At 36.4% G+C, this 23,482-nt stretch overlaps 1 protein-coding gene across 1 annotated transcript in view; it reads left to right on the top strand.

Moving 5' to 3' along the window:
- Positions 1–23,482, top strand: part of TCF12 (transcription factor 12) — a 168,939-nt gene that overhangs the window by 29,156 nt on the left and 116,301 nt on the right. Inside the window, 4 exon segments of the mRNA XM_068410665.1 lie at positions 17,050–17,072; positions 17,074–17,101; positions 17,104–17,123; positions 20,908–20,976. Coding sequence (XP_068266766.1) covers positions 17,050–17,072; positions 17,074–17,101; positions 17,104–17,123; positions 20,908–20,976 — 140 coding nt within the window.

Here is a 23,482-nt window from a genome sequence, read left to right as displayed (position 1 = left end):
GATTTATTTGGATGATAGTTTTTATATTTTTTTTAATACACACACATATATATTTATTTTCTGGACTGTGGAACCATTTCAGACTTTTGTATTTTCTTTCAATGTTTTTTTTGTCTGCTTTTGCTACTGCATGTTACAGATGTGGGTATGCAGTGGAAATCTGTTGACAAGGAAATTGCACTTTCTGTCTGAGGTTTGCGGTGTTTCTAGCACACTGAATGCAAGTATTTTTCGGTTGAAGACTTACAGAAGACATCCTTTATGAGACAGGTTTTCAAGTAAGTTTTTTTAATAAATGCTAATCCACTTAAGGCTCTCGGAAGTGGTGGGGTACTTCAGTGCTTCCTAGAATTAGGTGATACTGAAGTTGCAGGGAGGCAGTCTCTGTCACCGCATACAGCAATTCTGGCAGTGATAGTGAAAGATCATGTTTGCCAGCTATAACAGTGTTTTTTCCAAACTGTGGTAAATAATCCAGAGTAGTGTGTAGCCTGGCAGGAAACTGAGGATGTTGCTTCTTTTTGGTACTACTGATAGTGGTAGTCAGCGAAAGTTTTGCTCTGAAGTAGTTACTCTGTTATTTGATAGCTTCTCTGTGAATCTGGACAGTGCGAGATATTTAATAGTCTGATCACGCACTCAAGCAATTCCTTCACACTCTGGCTGCTTAAATAGGCTGAAGAGTGCAGAGCTCCTTGATGCAGGGAGTTCTGCTGACAGGATTTCTCAAAGGTCATGTTAGTCAAAGAACTTTCTGCTTGCTTTGTCTGCGTAGTTGGATAACGTGAGTGTTCTGGATTAGTAGATGGAATCCTTGTTTTTAATGCAAAAAATTTCAAACTAGCCAAGACTATGACTTGGCAGAAGCAGATTCCTAAACAAATGCTTTGTCAGATCAACCCATTGACCATTGCTGATAGCCTCTGTCCCATAAGTGATTTTCTGGAGACTGAATTGCTTGTGTAACTGACAGCTACATCCTAATGCAGTAACTGGGTGTGTATTGAGGAGGATGGAAACTTGGAGAACCTTGGAGAAAAACTGTTTCCCAGAGGGAAGGACTGGCAATCAGGAAATAATAACAGAAATAAAAACAGTGAGTTATCACTCCAGGGTGAAACACAATTTTGTTTAAATCTACTCTGTTTATATTGACTCATTTCAGAGCAAAAATATGGTTTCTGTGTCCTACTTGCTAAGTAGATATGGTAACTTTTCCCTGCCTCATAGTGTTGGTGCTGAACTGACTGGTTTTTTTTGAAAACTCTTTTGAATTACAAACCAAAGTTTTGTAGATGAATTAGGCATTAATGTTATTGCTTGAGGCTCGTTAGGTTTTTTTTTTTTTTGCAACTAACTTTTTTTGTGCAAAAGACTATAATAACTGTGAGCCTTTCCTTTTCAGTTTCACAACTTAAAATCAAGTTGCTTCTCTCTTCTTCATGCAAGGAGCAACTGCATCTGAAATGCCTGGGTCAACATGAAAGAATTACATGTAACCAAAAGAAACAAATCAGAGATTTTATGTAGCAGGTGTTTTCCATGCTAGTTTCCTGCTGAAATCAACAGAAAGTTTTGATTAAACCTGATATCTTGTCTGGTGTGTCTCTCATTCACTTTCAGAGAAAAGATGCAATGATCAGAATTCTCATGAGCATTTTCACCTTATAGCATATTAATAATACATGTATTCTTTTATATCTAACTCATTTTCGTGATCTAGTAAAAGAGATCTGAATTGTTGTACAGTATGTATTTTAAATTTTTTGAACTGTGTTTGAGTGTTTATTTCTCAGTCTTCCAGAGAGACCTTTTACTATAGTGTATACATTTCGTGATACGAGTTGAGCAAAACTCTGTGGTCTGGGAAGTAGTTTTACCATTTGATTTAATATGTAAAACTTTGTGTGTGAATTTGAAAGTAGACCGTGCCATCTGTGTATTCATTTTCCAAAGCAAATCTCTCTAGAAATTCTTGATATTAAATTCGTTAAGTAGTTAATCACGGTGGTGGCTCTTTTCTGCCATAGGAAACTGGTTTTATTCAAGTGTTACTCCTGTGATGAACCAGTTCAGGAATTTTGTTTCTTTTCATCTGCCTCCACATTGTATTAATCAGAGCAAAATTATTCCTGTGCTATTTGTCAAAAGGACAGTGAAGAATGCATGCATGTGTATAGATGCATTAGATATTCATTATTCAACACACACAGTATAATGTTGCTCCTAAATAGAGAATTTGACATATTTTGGTTCATTTTTACTGATACACTTTTAGAATACTGACCTCTACAGGTGGTTCATTCTTCCTCTTTAGACTGCTAGTGGCCTTGAATTACTTCTATTACATTTGAAAAGTAAACAAAATAAATCCTCCAGAGATATTTTTTCTTTCCAATGGGGCTGACAACTCAAGGGACAAAGAAAAAGCTAGTAAAAACCTAGCTAGAGCAGTTAGCTCTTATTTCCCCCTATCTCTCATCAATAGCATATTGCCTCCCACCCACCATAACTTTTTTTGGTGCTATAACCGTATTTGCAATCGCTAAGTTCAGATAGAACATCGGACTTAAAAAGTATTCCATAATTTAAGAACATTTGTGAAGTTATTTCTAGACTTGTTCTAAATACTTTTTTTTGTTGTTGAAATATGTACTGTCTGTGAAAATGTTGTGTATCATAGGGTTTTAGTTAACTTACGAACTTCTATAGGTTAGCCATCCTTTTTTATTTTAGTATCTGTGATGCTTTGAGGATAAAGTACTTTTGCCTGTGCTTTGAGTTGCTTGATGTGATTTAGATTGTTTGGAGCTCTCAACTGCTGTTAACAAGGTGCTGTGATTGAGCTAATCAGCCCTGCTATGAACTGGCTGTGGTCTGGAAGCTTAACTGCCTTAAGATTGCTGCAGTTACAGACTTCTAATTTTGGAGCTGTTTTAAAAATGGATTTGAGTGGATTTTCTTGTGTAAAAGATGGCATACACATAATAGTGACACTGTTGTAATCGCAGTCACTATTTTTTTTATGCCCAATGTCGAGTCTGATAGACCTGTTTGAAATACAGATACTCCCTTCTATAATTCTTATATTTTCTGTTCAGCAGAAAATTTATTATTATGATTTAACAAAATCTTGTAAACCTTGTGTTAGAATGAGGGTTATGGGTATGAAGGAGATGTCATTGACTCTCAATAGAAAAAGTGTTCTATGTAACACTAGATCAATACAGGCGCCACATCAGGTTCTTCTACTACTTGTCTGTAACTAGCATTATAGATGGCATTACTCAGGATTTAATTGAGTGCAGCGAGTATAGAATTTTAGCTTCAAGTCTACTTCATACTTAATGGAAAATGAGATGAAGTGGCTTAGCTTCATCTGTATTTTTAGAATCTTTGTAAACTACTAAACTCTGGTTTTACGATGAAAAAGCTAAGAACCTGTATTCAATTGAAATTCTGGACGAATAGGGTGTATTAGATTTTTAAGACTACTTAAAAACCTAATTAGATAACTTAGAGGCTTCACAGATCTTAAGATGTCCCACCATGTGTGAAGTTTTTGTTCACTTTGAACCTTTTTTAATAAAAGCAGATATAGATTGTTTGTCCATGCTTTTTTTTCCCTGTTATTCTGCCTTCTTTTTAGTGTAATGTTTCATAGTGTATTTTTTTAATTTTCTGTTGTTTCTCCCGTAGTAGATTCAGCATTAAGATAATGATACACCCTGAGTCCTTCAGGAAAATGAAAACTAGGTTAAAGAGATCTTAGGGGCTGAAGCATATACAGTGTTACTGTTTCTTGAGAATTGGTTAAACATATATAGCTTACTCAATGCAAGCTATGCCCCGGAAGTTTAAAAATGCAACAGTGAATTTGAAAATGTAAAAAGAAGTGGCTTCAGATTTATTTCTGGCTTTTTTAAAAGAAAAGCCATGCAAGGAATAAAATGCTAATACAATTCGTATTCTCTAATGTAAAGTTGATATTATAATCGGTGATGTACACAGAATTTTTTTGAAGTCCAAATTGCATATATATACTTGAGTGATGTGCATGTTTACTTCCTTTGTATGACCTTTTAAATATAAGCTTTCCATCTTATGATATGTGCAATGAAGTACAATAGAATTGCTACTGGAGCTCTTTGTACTTGAATTTTTACATTTGTTTCACATGCATCCTGCCAGGTGCCTTAATGTGTGTTTGTTTAATTCACTGGGCTTTCATATCACTTGTGAAAATTCAATAAAGTACTTGTGTTGGTTTGGCTGTCAGGGAAATCCCACATGCCTCTGTGGAATGGGCACAAAAGGACAGGAAAGTCATCTAGTATAGCCCTTCAGTTATGTGAGCGTATCACGTTTGTTTGAATTCAGGTGAAGAGTGTTTCGTTATGAATTCACTTCAATTTACAAGTATTTCTTACTTTTCTTATAAGTATGTGGGCCAGCCTTTTCTAAAGGAATATACTCTGCATTTTTAGTGTGCGTGAACGTGTGTTGTGAAGCGGTATGTGATGTTTATTCTGAATTGCCCTCCTACACGTGTGACTCTTCAGAATTCTCTCTTACATCTGGGAGGGAAGGTCGATGTCTTTCTTCTGAACCTATGTCAATAATCCTTCGCATATAAATTGGGATGTGAAGAGACATTTGATGCTTTATTACTCTTTCACGAAGTGTGATCTGCAAAACACTTAAGTGATAGTACGTTGAAGGGTAATAATATTCTTTGTGATTGGAATACAAGAAATTCTTTCCCAAATACTGAGTCATGGTTGTCTCTTTCAAAAAGGCAAGAAACTGTTTTTTCATTTTTGTTATTTTACGTATTTAACAGAATGTGAAGGGTCTGTCTTCTGTTAAAATTATTTGATAATCCTTATAAACAGTAGCATTTTATTTTTAGTGGCTGAGCAAAGCTGGGCACTTATACAAATTTCATGGTACTGGAGAGTTGGAGTATGAAAAAGTAAAGTACAAAGTGAAGCAAAGTCTGAAAGCTGTTGCCAGAGCTAAAAGCAGTAACATAAAGAGAACCGAATGCAGGATTTAAGGCCAAAAAAGTTTAAACTTAAAGTTACCACCCAGAGAGGCAATGTGTTTAAATTGACTTGTTTTGGCAATGCTTAAGATTCTAAAATACAAAAGAGAAAATGCGCTATAGTACTTTATAGAAGCAACTTATTTGGCACATGGAACCCGAGACTTGTTTTGGATAAAATTCGAAGTGTACTTAAAAATTTTTGAATAAAGATTCTTACTTTTTGTTTCTTTAATTAGAGGAGAAACAGGTAAGGAAAATTCTTGGGTTTTGTTGCCATTTATTTTGAAGTAATTTACTCTTCCTCTAAATTTTGTCTAAAATTCTAGCAAGCGAACAATGAAGTAGATCTGTGAGTGTTCTGGCAATGTTGAACTTCCTGGTAACCTGCCCCAACACTAAGCAGATTCAATATTTTTTAAGATTTTATGAAGCTTATTGGTGTTTGATGTAATTCAAACGTGCATTTATTCAGTTATTTTTCTCACACGCTGGCATAGTATGGATGGTCCAATAAAGCCAGCAGTCCCAAAGTAGACTGCAGGATTTGATGCAATGCCACACAGTGATATCTTTTTCTTCTTCACCCCCCCCCCCCCCCCCCCCCCCCAAAGAAATCACTATTTAAAAAAAAAAAAATATATAGTCAGTCTCAGAGCTAGTGAATGCTTGAAAAGTGATGGGCTGGCTTCCCTGGCCCTTCAGGCAACCCTGACTTTGGCCTTGTTTGATTCTTGTGCTCTTCCCTTCCTTTCTGCCAACACTGGTGGTGTTTGGCCCAGTAGTGAAATACTTCTGTGAGCAAATCTGGCCAGAAACCAATGAGGGGTTTTTTATGGTTCTGTTTTCTAGTAGTTTCTTCCTGACGTGGTTTACTGGAGGACCCCACAAAACACTGGTGCTAGTATGAGGCAGGAAGACATAAAAGCCGGGCTATGGGCAGTGGGGACAGCGAAGTGTTAGGGGAAGCAGGATGGCCTCCTTTGGGTGGCAACCAGCCCTTAGTTGTTAGTAAGATGGGCTTGTGTTTGCGTACGTAACACTTGACTCATAAGCTGCTGTCTGGCAGTGGTTGCTGCATCCAAATCCCTTGCGAGGGGTTGGTAAATGTTGCTTGCCCGTTTGAAGGCTTACTTTGCATGAGGAGATTTTTGTACTGCTGTAGGTTGCATGTTGGCTGGTCTGATGGACGCTGTGCTGGCAGGGCTGGCGGTGGCCTGCTCTCTGCCGTGATGGGAATTGAGGTTTTCAGTATCCTTCCACTTATTCTTACTCACCTCTAATACTAAACTTACAGTATTTTAATGCAAAGTCATTAGCTTCTGTGTTCTCATTAAATAAATATCCCTAGAAATCTTTCTTAATTTTAAGGTGTAAGTTTTATAGGAATGAAGTTGTGAGACTATTTTATGCTTTTGCAGAAGGAGAGACTTTTAGAACATCCTGGAAGGAGGAATTTTTAAAAAAATAATTAGCTGTTGGTTGCTACTTGCTTTTTGACTATAGACTATTCAAGTTAATGTTTGTAAGTGTTTAATACTGTATTATTATTGTAGGAAGGATAATTACCAGGTAAGGGTCCTCTTCACCACAGAAAGACTGTCTACTGCGTTTTATTGACTTTCAGCATTTTCTAGCTATAACCTACAGAACTGCTGTAACAGCATACTTTAAGAAGCAGCAGCAAATTTTTTTTGTTTATTCAAAGTGCAACTTGTCCTCATTTAAAAAAAAAAAAAAAAAGGCAAAAAAAAGGCATGAGTGCACTTTGTTAACAGCAACAGGTATATCAGTTCCAGCTGTAATGTTGTTAGAGAACGAAGGCGATTTAAAATGGGGTTACTTGAATATAAATTCCGGTTCTAACCTTTCCATCAAGGTTCTGCTTCTGAAGTGTGTATGGTTTCTAAGTGCATTTTATTAAAAGTGTTTTAGCTCATGTAACACTTGTTATAAGAAAAGCTCACATTTCTATAAAAAGTGTGATATTTAGGATTTAAGCCAAGGAGAAATGCTATGCAGTCCAACCAGACTATAGAGTATTAAATGAAAAGCTAGCAGAAGAAATAGAAGGAAGAGCAGTGAAGTCTTCAAACAGGAAAAAAAGAAGTCTGTCTTTTGGTTAAGAAGTGAAGTTGGAGAAATCTGGACATCTTTACTAGCAAATGTAGATATTTCTGGACTCATTTCCACCAGACTCAGATCCTGCCAGATTTAGTAGTTATTTTCTGGAATAGAAAAATAAGTTATTTTTTTAGTTAGTGTGATACTACTTTAAGTTCCTTTCAGAATAGTTGGATGTTTCTGCTAAATTAGCAGTGTTAAACTGTTGTAATTATTCTTCAGCATTTAAATACCACAGTGCTGAACAGGGAGTCTTAACTGCTCTATAGTTGTTACTTTTGTGTTACTGATCCTCTGAAGGTGTAATTTTGTTTTTGGAAGGTAATCATTCCAGACTTACAACATGGATATACTAGCAGAAGAATGTTAAAATGCAGATGATCCTGAAGTGCCACAGAAATTAGTAGGTCAGCTGATACCTTTTGGTTATGAAGGAAGAAGCTTCCTGACGCCTGCATTCACTAGTTTATTACTTCAGTGACCTGTGGTGCGACATCTTGGTTCAGTGGGAGGAACAGCCTTTCTTTTAAATAAAGGGAAAGAGTGGAGACACCTAATGAACAGAAACATGTTTTTGGGGCAAACGAGGTAAACCGGGCTCCCTCGGACATCTCAGTTTCTGCAGTGCTGCTATGTATTAGTGCAAGGCCCATTAACATCAGGCAGCAATCTTCCTTCCACCTCATTTGTTGATGTAGGAGACTGAACTGTATATCAGCTTTCCAGCATTGTAGGCACACCATCATTTACTGCCACTCACATGAAGGAAGCTGTCAACACAAAGCCTGCCTGCCTGAGTCAGAAGGCAGCTAACAGCCTAGGCAGCAAGGAGCTTGATTCAGCAAATATTTGGGCAGATATGATGATATCTGGGAAATTTAAAGACAGATTTCTCTCAGTTGACAGGGAATGTCATGTTTTCTTACTTTGAGAATGAGGCTCAAAAATACCAATAAAGTCTCTGTTGAAGAAGTGGTTGGAATCAGTGTCTCAATGTTGAGAAAAGAAAGGTTTCTTGTTTTTTTGTTTTTTTTTTGTTTGTTTGTTTGGGTTTGTTGGGTATTTTTAAGGTGCATGAGGGCCCTGTTGGCAGCACAGGCTGTGCCAGATCTCCATCGTTTGTTCAGACTGGATTCTGGCTATGACTTTTGGAAGTAATGGAATTATTGAGAACTGTTGGTTTTGGACCTCCACAAAAGGAGAACATCTGGCAAGAGCTTTACTACATTCCAGTTAGCTTATGAAGGGGGAAGCACTAGTTAGTACAAAATGCATACTGGAAAAAGTAATCCTTGATACTGCAGGCTAATGCTAACTTCTATCAGCTCAAATTCTTGACTGTGTTAATGCAGGTGAAGGTGCTTCTTGAAAGTTTTTAATAGTTCACTTCAGGCTTTTTTTCCTTCATGCCTAAAATGATAGAAGAATACACATTTTGCTCTAGGCGTTTTTGTTTTTTGTTTTTTTGTTTTTTGTTTTTGTTTTTTTTTTACTGAGGGAATAAGTGCTATCTTTCCCTTGGACAAACCAGCAGGGCACTTCATTGTGCTGCAGGGCAAATGGTGAAGCCCTAACCTTGCAAAAGCTTCTTTCTTGGATGAAAATGAAGAAGTATGGATGGTTTCTTCTTGATTTTTGGCAAAAGAGGAGATAAAAAGTGAGCCAGGTTGTGATAATTACCTAAGTCAACATTTGCTATATTTTTTCTATTTTTTTCACATGTAACTTAAAGCTAGCCTACCACATTCTCTGGCTTAGATGAACAGATGTGCAGTGCTTGCGTTTATCCATTAAGCATTCTTCCCTGTTTAAATACTGAACAGATAAACTTTCTTTTTAGAGTTAAAAGATGATGTGTAATGCTGACATGTTCATATAATAGACACTTTTCCCCAGCTGAATTGAAAGAGCCAGAATTCTCTTACGAAGAATATATGTTCAGATGACCTTTGATGTGTAACTTCTGTTTTGTTCAGTAATGAGAGTTCAGTCCTGTAGGTGAGTCTGTTAGATAAGCTCTTTAGAACAAGTAATCATAAGAAATCTTATTCTTAAAGATACGCCTATCTAGAGGTAAACCTGAAAACCTTTCAAACTTCTTTGTATTCTATATGCTTTATGAAAAACGTAAGATGTTAGTGTATTATTGTTTTAATGTGAGATGCCATGCTGCTCTTAATAGATAGACTTCAGATTTCAGTAATGTAGGGTAGCCAAAAGTCTGATAGAGATACTATGTACTTTAGCAAACTATAGGTTTTCTTCCACGTGCTTTTAGGAAAAGCCTTGGTCTAGATCTTCTGAAGATCAGACTTGGACTTCTGTAATCTTGACTGCATATCTGTAAATATCTTTGTTTCCAATCGTAGCAGCGTAAACGTGGAATTGTATTGGCATTTCCTTGGCTATATGGTACACTATAATTGCCATTTTACTTAAAGCTCAAAATCCTGGCTCGCTGAGATGCAAGCTTTTTGTCTGATAGTTTATTTCTGCTCTGGTTCACCTGCATGAACTCGGAAATTCAAAATATATGATGTTTCTCATAAATGTATTTTTTCAGCTTTTTTTTTTCCTCTGCTCTTAAGCTGCTTGGTATGTCAGAGGATGTCTTTTTCCTTAAAAGATTTGTGTTCCTTAATGATCATCTAAATATCAACAAAGTACTTCTAATTTGTTGCAATTGGATAATTTTAATTGTACATATATAAAGCTGCATGACAATCATAAACACCATGAAAAGATACTGACAAGTTTGCTGGATACCTTGTGATACAGTAAATGACTGAAAGCACTTTTTCTTAACATTTTTAGACACATTGTTAGAAAAGCTGTCACATTGCAGTGTTTTCTTTGCTCATGAGAGTTAGCACCTCAGTTACATACTGTGGAACTCGGATTGTTTTGTGCTCTGGTGCCTGAATTGGCAGTTTTCTGTACTGTTGTAATATAGTTGGTAACAGTAGCTGTTGACTGTGAGGCTATATTTGAATATTTTTGGCCTGGTGTGTGCAGTCTTGTGACACTGGCCTTGATTTGGTATATATATAAATATATATGTTTTAAAGTGTGTGGTTAAATAAAGCTGTTGAGTCATAACTGAAGTAACCACAGGAAAATTTGCCAGTAGAATGGATTTATGATAGCCAATATTGTAGGGCTGAGACTTGCTTGTTAGAGCTGTTCAGTCTGATACTTCATGGTTCAGTACCGAGAGGAGAATAAGCAGCGTGATGCAATTTAATAGCAGTTTAACTGTGTGTGTGTTTGCATGTGAGTAAAAGCTCTGGGTTGTGTCCCTGCTAAAGGCTTGATCTCTCAGCTGGTTTGCTTTGTTCACATTTGTAACCAGGGAGCTTTCAAAATATACTCTGTGTGCACACATGTAAATATTATTTATATATAGGATATAATCCATGAAGATTAGCATTTTTATTTTTAATTAATTATTTTTAATAAATAAACTGTCTGAATGAACATACACAAGCAACAAATGTATTGCATACAGCATATGACATACGGTATTGTAAGTATGCTCTTCTCTTTGAACTGGAGCTGATGTACTTTTTCTGGCAAGATGGGTGTAGCAATGTGCAGTTTTCTGGTTTAGTACACTTCAGGTGGGAAACGCCAGTTCCCATTTTATTTTGAGCTGGTTGTATTGTATTTGAAGCGTCCAGGTCACACCAGGTCATTTGGTGTGTTCAGTGCTGTGATTTAGAGTCTAGGAAGCAGAGAATACGAGGAAAGAGAAGCAGGTAACTTCCGATGCTTCTGTAAGAACGCTGCTATTGCAGGCATTAATAACATAATGATGTTGTTCTTAGGGAATACATGGGCCTTATTACAAGAAATGAATAGGATTGTTTGTGAAATGAAGTTAAAAGTAGTAATTGACTTTTTTTTACATAGTAAATTGTATTTAGGTAATGTGGGGAAACAAATCTAAAACATACTTGATAGTCGTACAGGAACTGTATTACCGGTACTGATTTTTGATGTTAATAGACGCTGTTAAAACAAATTTAAGATTTTATCAGTTTTCCTGAACCAGCATAATTTTTTCCATTTTCTTCTGACTTTATACAATGTAAGTATTTTGTTATATTAGAAAAAGTTCAAATGTACACCCTGAAGTTGTATTCTGACCTGAGAAAATACTCTTCCTGCAAATCATTTTCTGTATGAAAGTATAGGTTTTAAACAGCTTTCCATAAAGAGAGAATTCAATTTGCTGATATGTTTTAGGTTGCAACTAATTTTTAACACCTGTCAGTGCTAATTTTGATCTAAGTTTTGGTTATTGCCCAGGCAAGTTGTGTATTTGCTGTACATTCCTCCCATTTGAGTAATTTTGTTCTACTGAAGTTTTAGTTGTGATTGCTTATTCTGGGGATAGAAATTAACTTTGTATAGCATATCTTATTGCCTATTCTTAAAGTAATTTCCACAATAACTGGCATAGTGGATGTTTATTCTTTGTGTCAGATAATCATGCTCTGGGATTCTCCAGGATAAACAATGTTTCAAAAATGCGTATTAATTTATTTACTGCTATTAATAATCACTGTTGATATTTCAAACAGATCTTACAAACTGATCTTTGCAAAGAAAAATATTTAAATGGAAGCTAGTGTTTTATGGGTAATAATCGAGATAACTGATGCTTCTTCAGGGTGGCCTCAATCCCTGCAGCACTTCGTTGTACTTTTAAATCTCTGCCATTAGAGGTTGGTAGTTAACAGCCTCAACTCTCATGGTTATAAACCTGACTGGGCAGGTGGGGAAGGATATTGAAACTAACAGTTAAGTCCATGAGAAATCTCACTTTTAGACCACACAATGGATTAAGGGTTCAATCTGTGATGCCGTGCTTCAATAAAGGGAGGAGAGTGAGCAGCATCATGCAATTTAATAAAATTATCTTGGGAAGCTTCCTGAAGGAGTTGTGGAGTCCAGAGTTTGTACCAGACAACTCTGACTCAAGATAGTGTTTCTGTGACATATCTATAGCACTTCCATTAATCTTCTTTAGAGCAAAAGGTACAAAAGGGATACTGCTCTGCTACTCCCACTGGTGCCTCTAATAATTCCGTTATTGGGGAGGAACTTTCCTTTTTGATCCAGAGGGATGGGGGGGGAACTTCATATCCATATGCTATAAAGAAATCAGTATATTCTCCAAGAAACTGTATGGATTGAGAGTTGAAGTTTCTCATGGGGTTTGGGCTTTTTTTTTCCATGCTTGAAGTACTTCCCTTGCCTTTCCTTTGAGGGTGGGTGGAGAGGAAGCCTTCTATTTATATAGTTTGAAATGAAAGTGGTTTGTCTTTTACCTAATTGTAATGGTGCATCTGAATTTACCCCAATGGCACTTAAGTGGTTAGCCTGTTGACAGGTTGCCTGGGTTTCATTTCTCTTCTCAATTTTATTAATGCCTTTAGCTTTGTATATTTAATCCCACCACATGACATCTATTTTCAAAGGTGCTTTTGGTTTTGAGTGGTGTCCCCTCCCGCAATAAATGTGTGGAACTATACTTGTCTTTACTTGTTTATCTGACTTGCAAATTTCAGGTACTTTGTTAGAAATAAATGATTTTATTATGTTATTGAAAATATTAAGTCTGCTATAGAATGAGAATATTTTTGATTTGGAATCAAAAAGTAGGAGCTGAGAACTAGTCCTAACATTGAAAATTTAAAATTTTTAATTGAGATAGTATTCCTTCCTCAAATAATATTTCTCTTTGCATCCCCTTACTAGAAAGTCTAGACTTGAAATATAATGTTAGGTAATAATTTGTATCATGCGTTCACAATAGACCTTTGCAATATAGGGTTTAATGGTAGATTGATTTGTTGGGTGTCTAAGATGCAAAATACAATCAACAGCTGTTATGGTTTGTGCTCTAGGTTTTTTTTTGCAATTGATTCAGTTGTTTGAATCTTATCTGAAGGATCAATTACTCTGAAACAAAATTGGATTAAAGGAGCTATAAAAGATAGAAACTCATACTTGAGAACCTAGTATAACATTTACAATGTGATTTTTTTTGGTCAAATCATTTATTTGATCAAACATCATAGCAGATGGTAACCCTATAAAGTATATTATCTTGTTTAACACGAACATTACAGCCTGTGTCTCTTGAAATAACGTTTTAAATATGGTCTTCTTTGTCTTATGCCCAGCAAGAACAACAACTTTCATTTCAGTTTGATTGTTAAGATCCAATTTTTCATTAGATGAATGTTTGGGACCTGTTTCTTCATAATGAATACATATGTCAAAATAATGAGGCAACAGGTTTCTTCAGCTTCTAGATAGAGCTTGAAACCGCACAGAACGCCATCTTAAAAGTGACATTAAGCAAGGCCTTTTCAGAATTCAGTGCATAAAGCCAGAAAGCATCCTCGTGACTGCTTGGCACGATCTTCCCAAGGTGGTGAGGAACACTCAGCCTTTCCTGCGGCCTGGCCAGGGTCCCAGATTTGGACTGTGCTCTGTCTGCATTGGCTGGCCGAGGGCAGAGGGCGATGTCCTGCCGGTCCTCCCTGGGACCAGAGGTACTTGAGTGCAGTGGAGATGCATGTGAGCAGCCAACTGCCAGCTGACTCCGCTCGTAACAAAGATCAAACTGACTGAACCTGCTTGCTAGTGGAACTATGGCTTATCTGCTATAGAAGTAGCTGATTTTGATTGAGTAACTATGAAATCAACTCATGAGTCATTTCAATTACTTTCCATCCTCAATGCTACTAAAAAAAGAAAGCGGGGGTAGATACCTCATTATACTTCTGTCTTGCCTGACTTGCAAGTATCTGTGTTTATTAGACCTTTATAACATGCAGTTGTTGAATTTCCCCCTTTTTTGCACTAAGCAAATTGAGATAACTGCAGCCTTTCCCTGTGCAGCGTGTTTTTCAGTGCTCTGCTGTCACAGCTTTCTTGTGCTTTTTAACATCTGTGATGAATTAGTGGATACTGGAATTGGGCACAGTGTTTCCTTGTGGAAAGGGTTATAAGAAGGTGATGATCCCCCTAGTTCCTCCATTCTGTTTTGCATTTCCGAGGAGAATGCTTGAACCCTTTTGATGACACTTTTGCTTTGAGACTTTCTTTGTGTAATTATTGCCATAGATGACTCCTGTGTTCTTTCTACTGTGTGTTTCCTACTTCAGGCTTCTCCTCCCATCTGGAAAGTGTATCTTGTGGTCCTGGCTCATTCATGTAGAGCTACCTTTGGCTGTATTAAAGTATGTGTTGTTTGTTTGTGCCCAGCCTGCTAGAGTTGTCTGGGTCTTTGTCTCTTGCAGCATTTGGTTGTTTTTCATCTGTCATTTGTGGAAAAAACATTAGTGTACAAACCAGAACAGATTCCTTGAGCACCGTTGTAGACACGTATCTGATTTTCTGGTGGAGTGGTTTTGGCTAGCCAGTTCTCTGCTCGTTTGGCCTGTGCTGTGTGATGGGGGCCGGGGAGCAGCAGGAGTGTTCTTCCAAGTCAAATTCCAGATGTCAAGCAGCAGTAAGTCAGAGTGCTGGTGTTCTGTATGCATTGTATGAAATTCTTCCTCATAGCCTAAGTGTGAATGAATGCATGTGCCTCGTGTGCAAATTCTGATTAAAGGGTAGGTCTAGATGCAAACCTGTTCTGGGCTTGTAAGAAAAGAAAAAATGTTGCATGAAAAGGAGGAAAAAGACACCTGGCAGAAAAAAGGAAACACGTTGATACTCTTGACTACTCTAGCTAACCATACTGTCTTTTTTTTTTAGAAGAAAGAATTCTGGGAACTATTTAGAAATTAGTTTTCCTTCCCATCTTAACTGTTACATTTTGTTTTAGAGTGGTTTCTTTAAAAACAATTTATTGCATCATTCAAATGGTAGAATAAAATATGAGAATTTTTAGCTATACATTGTACTGGTTTAGCAGAATCTTAACGTAAGTCCTTATGTCCCACTGACTCAAATTTTTTAAATGTGTAATTGTTTACTGATTAGAGGTCATGCAATCTAGGACATTATGCATAACCATTATCTACTGGCATATTTCCTAAATGGGTTGATATAATGTACTTAGACTTCCCAAAGACTTTGTCTTGCAGTAAGATATTTTTCTTTTCTCTTCCCCCCCACTATAATTCCCTTTTTGAAACTAAGCAATGGAGACTTGTTATGGTAATCACTGGATTACTAGCGCTGTTGTTTCTGGCAGAAAAGAGTCAGTTGTGCCAAAAGATTACTTTTGCCTTTGTCAGTGCCAGCCACGACTTTTTACTCAGCTCCTGGATCAGTTACAAGGAAACAACAATGCTGTCAGCTGCAAAATGCAGCAAACTTCCACAAACTGCTGGCTCAATATAGTGATGGTTTTGCATTTTCAAAGAGCGTCCTCCAGCCTTGAGGATCTTTCCTGCAGTACACAAAAGGTGTCTATAGTTTTATCTGGGTGATTGTACTGTACTTCCAGTTTAACATGCCTTCTGCAGGCTGTCTCTGTCAGAACAGTATTTTGTAGCTTCATAAAACACATTTCTTAAGGAAATAATGATTAGAATACTATTACTCTATAAGTAGTTATTTACACTATATGCTTGCATTTTATTTGTAGTGTGGCCAGTCTGAGATATAAGTATGAAATTTTATAGTTGTAATATAAAGTTAGGGTTTAGGGATGATTATATGGAGCAAATTGCACTCAGCTCTTACTTATAAATTGTGACACTTAGTTCTTATTTATAAATATGACATTATAAAGCTTCATAACGGTTTATACTATACATCACATAAAGAATTTATGCTCTATATCAAAAATCTTTATGAGATAAGTTTGAGTGATAGGGAACTAATGAGTTGTGTTTTGTAGGCCAAAGTGCGTGGAAGTCTGCAATTTAGGATGGAAGTGTTCCACCCTTTAAAAAAAAAACCCAATATTATGATACAGATAATCAGGAACCTAATCACTAGAATAGTAACCTTATCCTATTTGAACAAATAGGCTGTAGGAATTCAGCTACTTCTGCAATTAGCTGTTTTGGAACGTTGTTTAAAGGTGGTTTGACCAATTAACTCTGAACAGAAAGTGATTGGACAAAGTGTTGGCAAAGATATTTCTAGTTGTTGGCTGGATAATACACAGCATATATATTGTGATACTGAATTTAAAGATCTCCCTGTTTTTTCCTTCCCCTTTCTCTTTTGAGCTGTAATCTGGATTTGCATAAAGGGAACTGATTCTAAAAGAACCGTTACAGAGTTAAAAAATATTCCTGTTTTAGTAGGGCAGGCACCATGAGTCTCTGTGGGGTTTTTAAAGCCATTGAAATATAACCAGTCTGTCTTGCCTTTTCCCCCCTTATGCTAAAATATCTTGCGTGTCATGTAAAGACTAAGTAGGGGAAATAATTTCGCACATTTTACAGTGCTTAAGCAAGACATGAGAGCAAAGAGTGGATAACAAGTACACATTTCAGAGTATGTGCTGCAATATTCTGTGCTTAAGATGCAGGATAAATCAGGCTGTGCAAAAAGCCAGGCTAACATCATTGTGCTTGTTTGTTACTCATGCTAATTTCTTATTGGATTGGGTAGGGCAGACACTGCAGATTGGCAAATCTTCTTGACTTTTTATGCTCCTGTTTTCAGCAGCTGCAGGTGTCCAAATGAGTAGGTTGCTTTGTAGCCAGCTTCATTAACAAGGAAACTGTTCTATCTTAAGTTTGTTTTTAGAAATACTGCTTTAGGTATACAGAAGCAGATGAATTATGCTTTAAGTGTATGGAAGCAGATGAATTTGCTTTCAGGTTGCATCAGAGAACATTATGCTTTTGCTGTCTTTTCTTATAGGTCTGTATTTTTCTTTTTATTGCTAGGTATGGATGAGCGAACAGGTGCCCACATCCTGGGGAACAAGCGGTCAGCCAAGTCTTCATATGAATCTTCAAGGGTAAGGTTCCCACATAATAATTCATAGTGAAAGTTTATGGGAACGTACAATGAAAATCAGCAGATGATTTGGCAATGTTTTTGAAGGGTAAGCTCTTTCAATACACAGATTAGCATCTTTTAGAGACTTCATGACTTTGATATGCTGCAATAGCAATTCAGATTTCTAAGGCTAAAAATATATAGGTTGGGAATTTATGAAAATAAACCGTACATAACTGTATACTTGAATGATGAGCATGCATTTTATTTACCTTATGGCAGAAAAAGAAAATAGAAGTAATGTTACATATTCAGGAGCAGATTTATTGGCAAAGTGTAGGGGAGCGCTTGCCTCTCCATTAGCGTTAGCCAGTTATAGTATGTGCGGTGTCATGGTGTTGGAGAGAGGTTTCTCTTTTCAAATACCTTCCTCCTGGTCCCTTTGCAGCTTCATCCATTCTGCTTATTGAGCTAAAGGTTTTTTTGGTAGTATCTAATATCCTAAAATAACAGTGCCTTTTTAAAGCCCACCTCAGTGGTCAAAAGCAAGCTTTCCCCCCTTAGTCACATTCCCTTTATATACCTCAATTTTCTTTTTATGAGTATCTACTCCCTAAAAAGCCAATGAGCTAAGTACCTAATGAATTAATTACTAGAAATACACAGCATAACTGATGGGCCTAGTCTAAATAATCTGTTCTGATTTCAGTACCCTTGAGCCAGAGAGCTCTGTTAGTTTTTGCACCTTTGCAGCTTTCTCTTGCTGGGGCAGGTAGGCTGCAAGGTCTTGTCCAGCTCTGGATATTGTTAAAGCCTCTGTTTGACTTTGGAAGAGAGCATTAGAAAGATTTATCATGAAGTCCTAATTTTTCTGTTAGGTAAATAAATTATAATAAAAAGATAGACAAACTTTATGAGTTGTGCACATATTTCTGTGCAACATAGAAATTAGGTATTCTTTTAAAACATCCTGCATAATTTCAGGCATGAAGCCCAGCATCTAGATGCCTTTTCTACATTTGAAATGGAATCTTATTACACAGCTTTAAGTAACTTCTATTCTTATTGTAAGTGTATGGTGTTTTGACACTCATTTATGATGTTGCTGATCAATTCTAATCAATCATGGGTTAAGCTGACCTAACTGCAATTTGAGCTTGTGATTCATTGGCTGTGTGGCCATATTAGTCACATAATTTTTTTATGTTAGAGGATCAGCCAGCTAACATTCCAGTAATGTAAAGTCAGAGTGCCTGGTGTGTTGGGTTTTTTTTTTTGTTTGTTGTTTGGGTATTTTGGGTTGGTTTTTTTTTATTTTTTTTCCTGTAACTGAAGATCACAACTAGGAAATTTAAAACTCTTCAAGAATCAAATCCTCCACAAATTATACCATTATACCTTAAAGTTGGTGATAGAGGCAGATGTTAGTGCTCTAACAGAGGCATACCAGAAGTTAGAATCATAGGAAGAAGTTGGTGCTATTTGGGTGTATCATTAAGAAAAGCAAATGTAAATGTAGGTTTGTCTTGAGCCCTGTGGAAAGTTTCAGGAAAAAGAGATGTTAAATTCTTATATGTCAGGTGTCCCTCTCCCACCAGCACTTGTAACTTGGACTTAAAATAGTTTATATTAAAAAAACAACCAACCAGCCAAACCCAAAAAAACCCCAAAACAACAAAAAAAAACCCCGAACAAAAAAAACACCCGCATGCACAAAAAAAAGAGAGAGCAAGACAGACAGAAAAAAAAAAAGAAATTTATCCTCCCAGCAAACAGTTCTTGCTGAATCGTAATTTATGTTAGGACAGTTTCAGCTAAAGCCAGTTAGACTCTAGCCAAACTGAATATATAGTTAAGAGTTGATGGAATCTATCCCCAGAATGTCATTGAAGTATTTCTTCCTCTGCTGGCTATGTGCAGAGGATTTTTCTCTTGCATGCTAGTAACTTGAGATGATACGGAGAGTTCATTCTGAAGCACTGGTTATTTATGGCTTGTGATGGGGGTTTTTTGTTGTTGTTTTGTTGTTTTGTTTTTTTTTTTTTTAAAGAAAATATGTTAATTTCTGTTTAAACTGGAGCATACTTTTTTAATAGGTCTGTCTTTCTTCAAGCTAAATACATTATAAAGTATGTTTAATTTTGGAGAATTGGCAGTTAATGCTGTCTGATTTTTTTGGAAAGTTAGAGACTTTGAAAATACTGACATGTAGATTTATTTCCCTGCTTGTATTTGTGGCTGAATTGAATGATTTTATGGTATGGCTTTGTGTGCATCAGTATAAAATTTAGAACAGGAGAAGACCAAATACTTGTATACAAACTTCCTTGATTTATAAACTAAAAATGAAATAATCAGATTCACCTCTTCCGTCTGTCTCCCAAAACAATGTTTTGTCTGTTTTGGATTACCTTTTTTAAAAAATCATTTGTTCCTGCAGTGCTGAGGTGGTAAAGTTTTCTTTGCTTTGATAGGGGATTTTTTTTTTTTGCCTAAAGGCAGCAGAAATCATGTGGGGGGAAAAAAACCCCTAATAGTCCTAAATTATAGTGAAAGATTATTATAAGTTGACTATTTTTACCAATGTCTTCCTACACTAACTTTCCTTTTGGAAAACCTGCTAAATGATATAAATTTAAGAGCAAGTCTCATGTTAGCATTGAACGTGACTTTAGACTGTCCATAAAATTTCTCCATGGGGTCAGCTTTGCTGTGAGCTTTTGGCTCCACAGTCCTAAAGCATCGACACAACAGCAGTTCCTGACAGGATCACTGACCAGGTAGTGGATGCTGGTAGATTTTGGTTTTCCTGAGAGCCTGCTATGGTTGGGTTGTCTTAGGAGGCATCAGCCTCTGGTGCTGGGCTTTGAAAGATGACAAAACATGTGCATCTCTTTGGTTTTATGTAGTATGTCATCTTCATGCACTGAGGAATAAGGAAGGCCTGTCCCACAGGGCCGGGATGGATACTATGCAGAATCGGTGTGAAGTGGCTATCCAAAGGAATTCAGAGAGTTTGGCCGATGAATACAGATCTTTGCCCAGGCCTTTAATACATCTAAAAATTTGATAGCGGAAGGGGGTAAAAAACCAACTTTCTGTGGAGGCCCTGCATGAAGCAAAGAATGGTTGTCTGGGAATTCATTTAAATGACAAGAGTTTTCTTTTAAAGAAAACTTAATTCCTTTTACAGGAAAACTCCATTCCTGTGTTTTCTTCAAAAAAAGTGATGAACACTAGAAATATATACTGTCTGTATATAGAATTGGTAATAGTTTAGAGGCACAAATTAATACATCCCATGGCCATGTTCTTCTACAAAAAAGTAGAACAAAGGAAGTTCTCTTCTGCACTGAAATCACTGAAAAAGCACTGGACTTCATTTACCAGTCTAAATCAAGTTTGCATGTGTAAATTTTGGGTAAGATGTATGGTCTTTACTTTGTTTTTCTTTCAACTAGTAAGACACGTTACACTACTGGTTCAGAATTTTGAATAACTATAAGTTCTGAGTACTACTTCATATGCTGCCAGATCAGATGAGACTGAGGAAGAGCTAAAATGAGCACGTGGGTCTGTATTGTAAGAACATAAATCAGAGCTTCTCAGGAGGCAGGGCAAATGCTACACTTAGCCTTTTACATTCCTAGATTATTCCTTGTGGTGATTAACATACAGAGTTTAAATAAGTTACAATTGTCTTACATGTTAACTTTAACTTCAAAATCCAGTGCTTTTTCCCATAATTTCAATATAGAATGTTATTCTTGTCCTAATTGTTCTTACTACTTGCCTGCTTACAGGAAAATGGCAGTCTTCATGGAAAAAGCTCAGACCTTTCCACGGACATAGAAAAGTTGAAACCTCAAGAGGTACCACTTATTCTTTTTATCTTGTGTGTGATTTTTTTTTTTTTTAAGCTTTTTTTTTTCCCCAAATCTCTGTGCAGCCTGCTACTGGAACTTCCTTTTAAAGGTCACAGTACAGTGACCACATTATTTAAGAATTTAAATTATTGGCCCAGTATTGGCTGGAATTTCCAAGGGCACATAAAGATAAGCAATTTTCAATTAAATAGAATTGGAATTTGGTGATAGTTAAGTACATATCTGTTAAAGGCTAATTAAATAAGACAGTGGAAGACTGGTTAAAGGAGATCTTCCTTTCCAACTCCTGCTGAAGGTCTGTTCAGGTCAGTATAGATAGTCTGATTGTGTCCAGCAATGATGCTTAAGGAAAGAGTGTAAGTATAGGGCAAATATTTTCTACCTTTACTGTCGTACTCTCCTGGCAAAGCCCAGCACATAGGGCCTTAGGAGATTTCCTGGACAGAGCCAATCTTTTGGACATTCTTGTAGCTATTGGTGGATCATTCTCTGCAAGTTGTGAATTTTTCTGACTTTGATTACAGTTTTGGCAATAATTACAAGTGTTTTGTGGCACAAGCATTGATGTTTTTGTCTAAGTGTGCTGACCAGTGATTTAACTGATTTCCACCATGTGGTGGAAATCCATTCACAAATGTCTTCATTTTACATGCCACTTGTATGTCTCTCCTCAACCAAATTGAAGAATCATGATCTATTGGTCTCTGTTTATGCAGTAACTTCTCCTAATCTGTGGTTAGTTCTTGGTGCCGTTCGCTGAATCTTTCTGCTTCTTCTGTGTAACTTAAGAGTTAGAGTGATTACGGCTGCATGCACTAGTCAAGATGAGGGTATACTGTCAATTTCTGCATGACATAATGATACTTTCATTCTCTGTTCCTTTCTTACTCGTTACTAAGTCTTGCATTTTTTGACTGTCACTGAGCTCTGAAGTGATATTATTTCAAGAACTGTGTAGAAAAATAATAAGATTTTTTTCTTACATTGTACAGTAGTTACCACATTGTTACGATATCGAGTTATTTTTTCATGTTTCTTTTGTATTTATTTACACCAAATTTTACCTACTGTTTTATTGCCAATTTCATGGAGAACTTGCTTTGCAACTTTGCAATAATATTTAGTTAGGAATATTTTTAAACATATTTTTAAATATATTTTTTTGTTATCAGCAAACTTTGTCGTTGTTCACCCACTCTTTTTGATTTATTCATGGAATTGTTGAAGAACGTTGGTCTGAGTACAGTTTTTTGGGGAAGTGGGGAAAACACATTGGTAACTTCTTTTCACTGTGAAAACTGGATGTATATTCCTGTGCTAGGAGTGGGGTGTGTGTTTATGTATTTTGATCAATAATTAATTCACAAGATCCTTCTCTCCTATCCCATAGCAGTTTAATTCATTTTAGGAGTGTCTGGTAATACCTTATTAAAAGCTAAAATATTTTTATTTCAATAGTGTTTTGAACTAACGTTGGAGGCTGAGAATCAGTGCAGGCTTGAGAAAACCTTATAGAAGAGCTTGTCTTTTCATTACCTAATAATGTTAAATAATGTTCTAACACTGAAAGAACAGTGCGTATTTGTATTAGAATTGGCTGTGATGATCTTGAATTTGTGAAAAGGTACAAATTGAGACATTAGTGACTTCTGCGTGCAGAATCTCTTGCATAGGCCAAGTGTTTTGTTAGAAAAATGAATCATTTGGAAATACATCTATTGTGGGGGAAGAAAAGAAAAAAGTAGGAAAGCTTTATTTTTATAGAGGAATAATTCAGGAATGGTAATTAGCAAGTCAGTGGAATTCTACAAAGTGCTGACGGTTTCCCTTATTCTTGACTGATTATACTGAAGTCCATATATAATACTGTGTCAAAATTTTTCGTCTCTTGTGGTGCTTGTTTTTCTTCCAACTCTCCAATCTTGCTTTTACTTCTGTATGCCCAATAGTGGTAGTTTTTCAGTGAATATCTTCTGCTTAATATATGCAAGTCTCTCCCCTATATGAGTGATAGAGAGCTAGAGATATTTTTGCATGTGTTCATAATCCCTTGCATTAGAAGGGTAGCTGGCTCTTAGTGTACGTTGCTGAGGACTGTAAAGCTGCTTTTTGAAAGCCTTGCTCTACTGAGCTCTTAAAAGCAAATTCTGAGGTCCTTGAACCGAGTAGATGTTTGCTGCACAATAATACATTGCCCTATAGCACTGGAAAGTTTTGTCTTCCTGTTGTGAGATGCTTCCAAACTTTTTAGAGTTTCCGCTTTATTTAGGAGTTGTAATTTATACTCATAACCTAGCAACAAATTGGTATAATCACTTTTTTGGGGAGAAACATTGTCTTCTAATGAGACATTTTTCTACCACAGTTTTTATTGCAGTGTGGCTAATGACTGCTTTTATTTTGTGAAGAGTAACACTCTGTGAGGTTTTCTTTCATTGTTTTGATATTGTTGTAACATGTCTTTGCAATAAGAGGAGCAAGTTAGTTTTTC

This window comes from Nyctibius grandis, chromosome 11 (assembly GCF_013368605.1).
Source record: "Nyctibius grandis isolate bNycGra1 chromosome 11, bNycGra1.pri, whole genome shotgun sequence".
Classification (NCBI taxonomy): Eukaryota; Metazoa; Chordata; class Aves; order Nyctibiiformes; family Nyctibiidae; genus Nyctibius; species Nyctibius grandis.
Note: the sequence above shows the minus strand (reverse complement) of the source record. Positions and strands in the feature narration are given on the sequence as shown.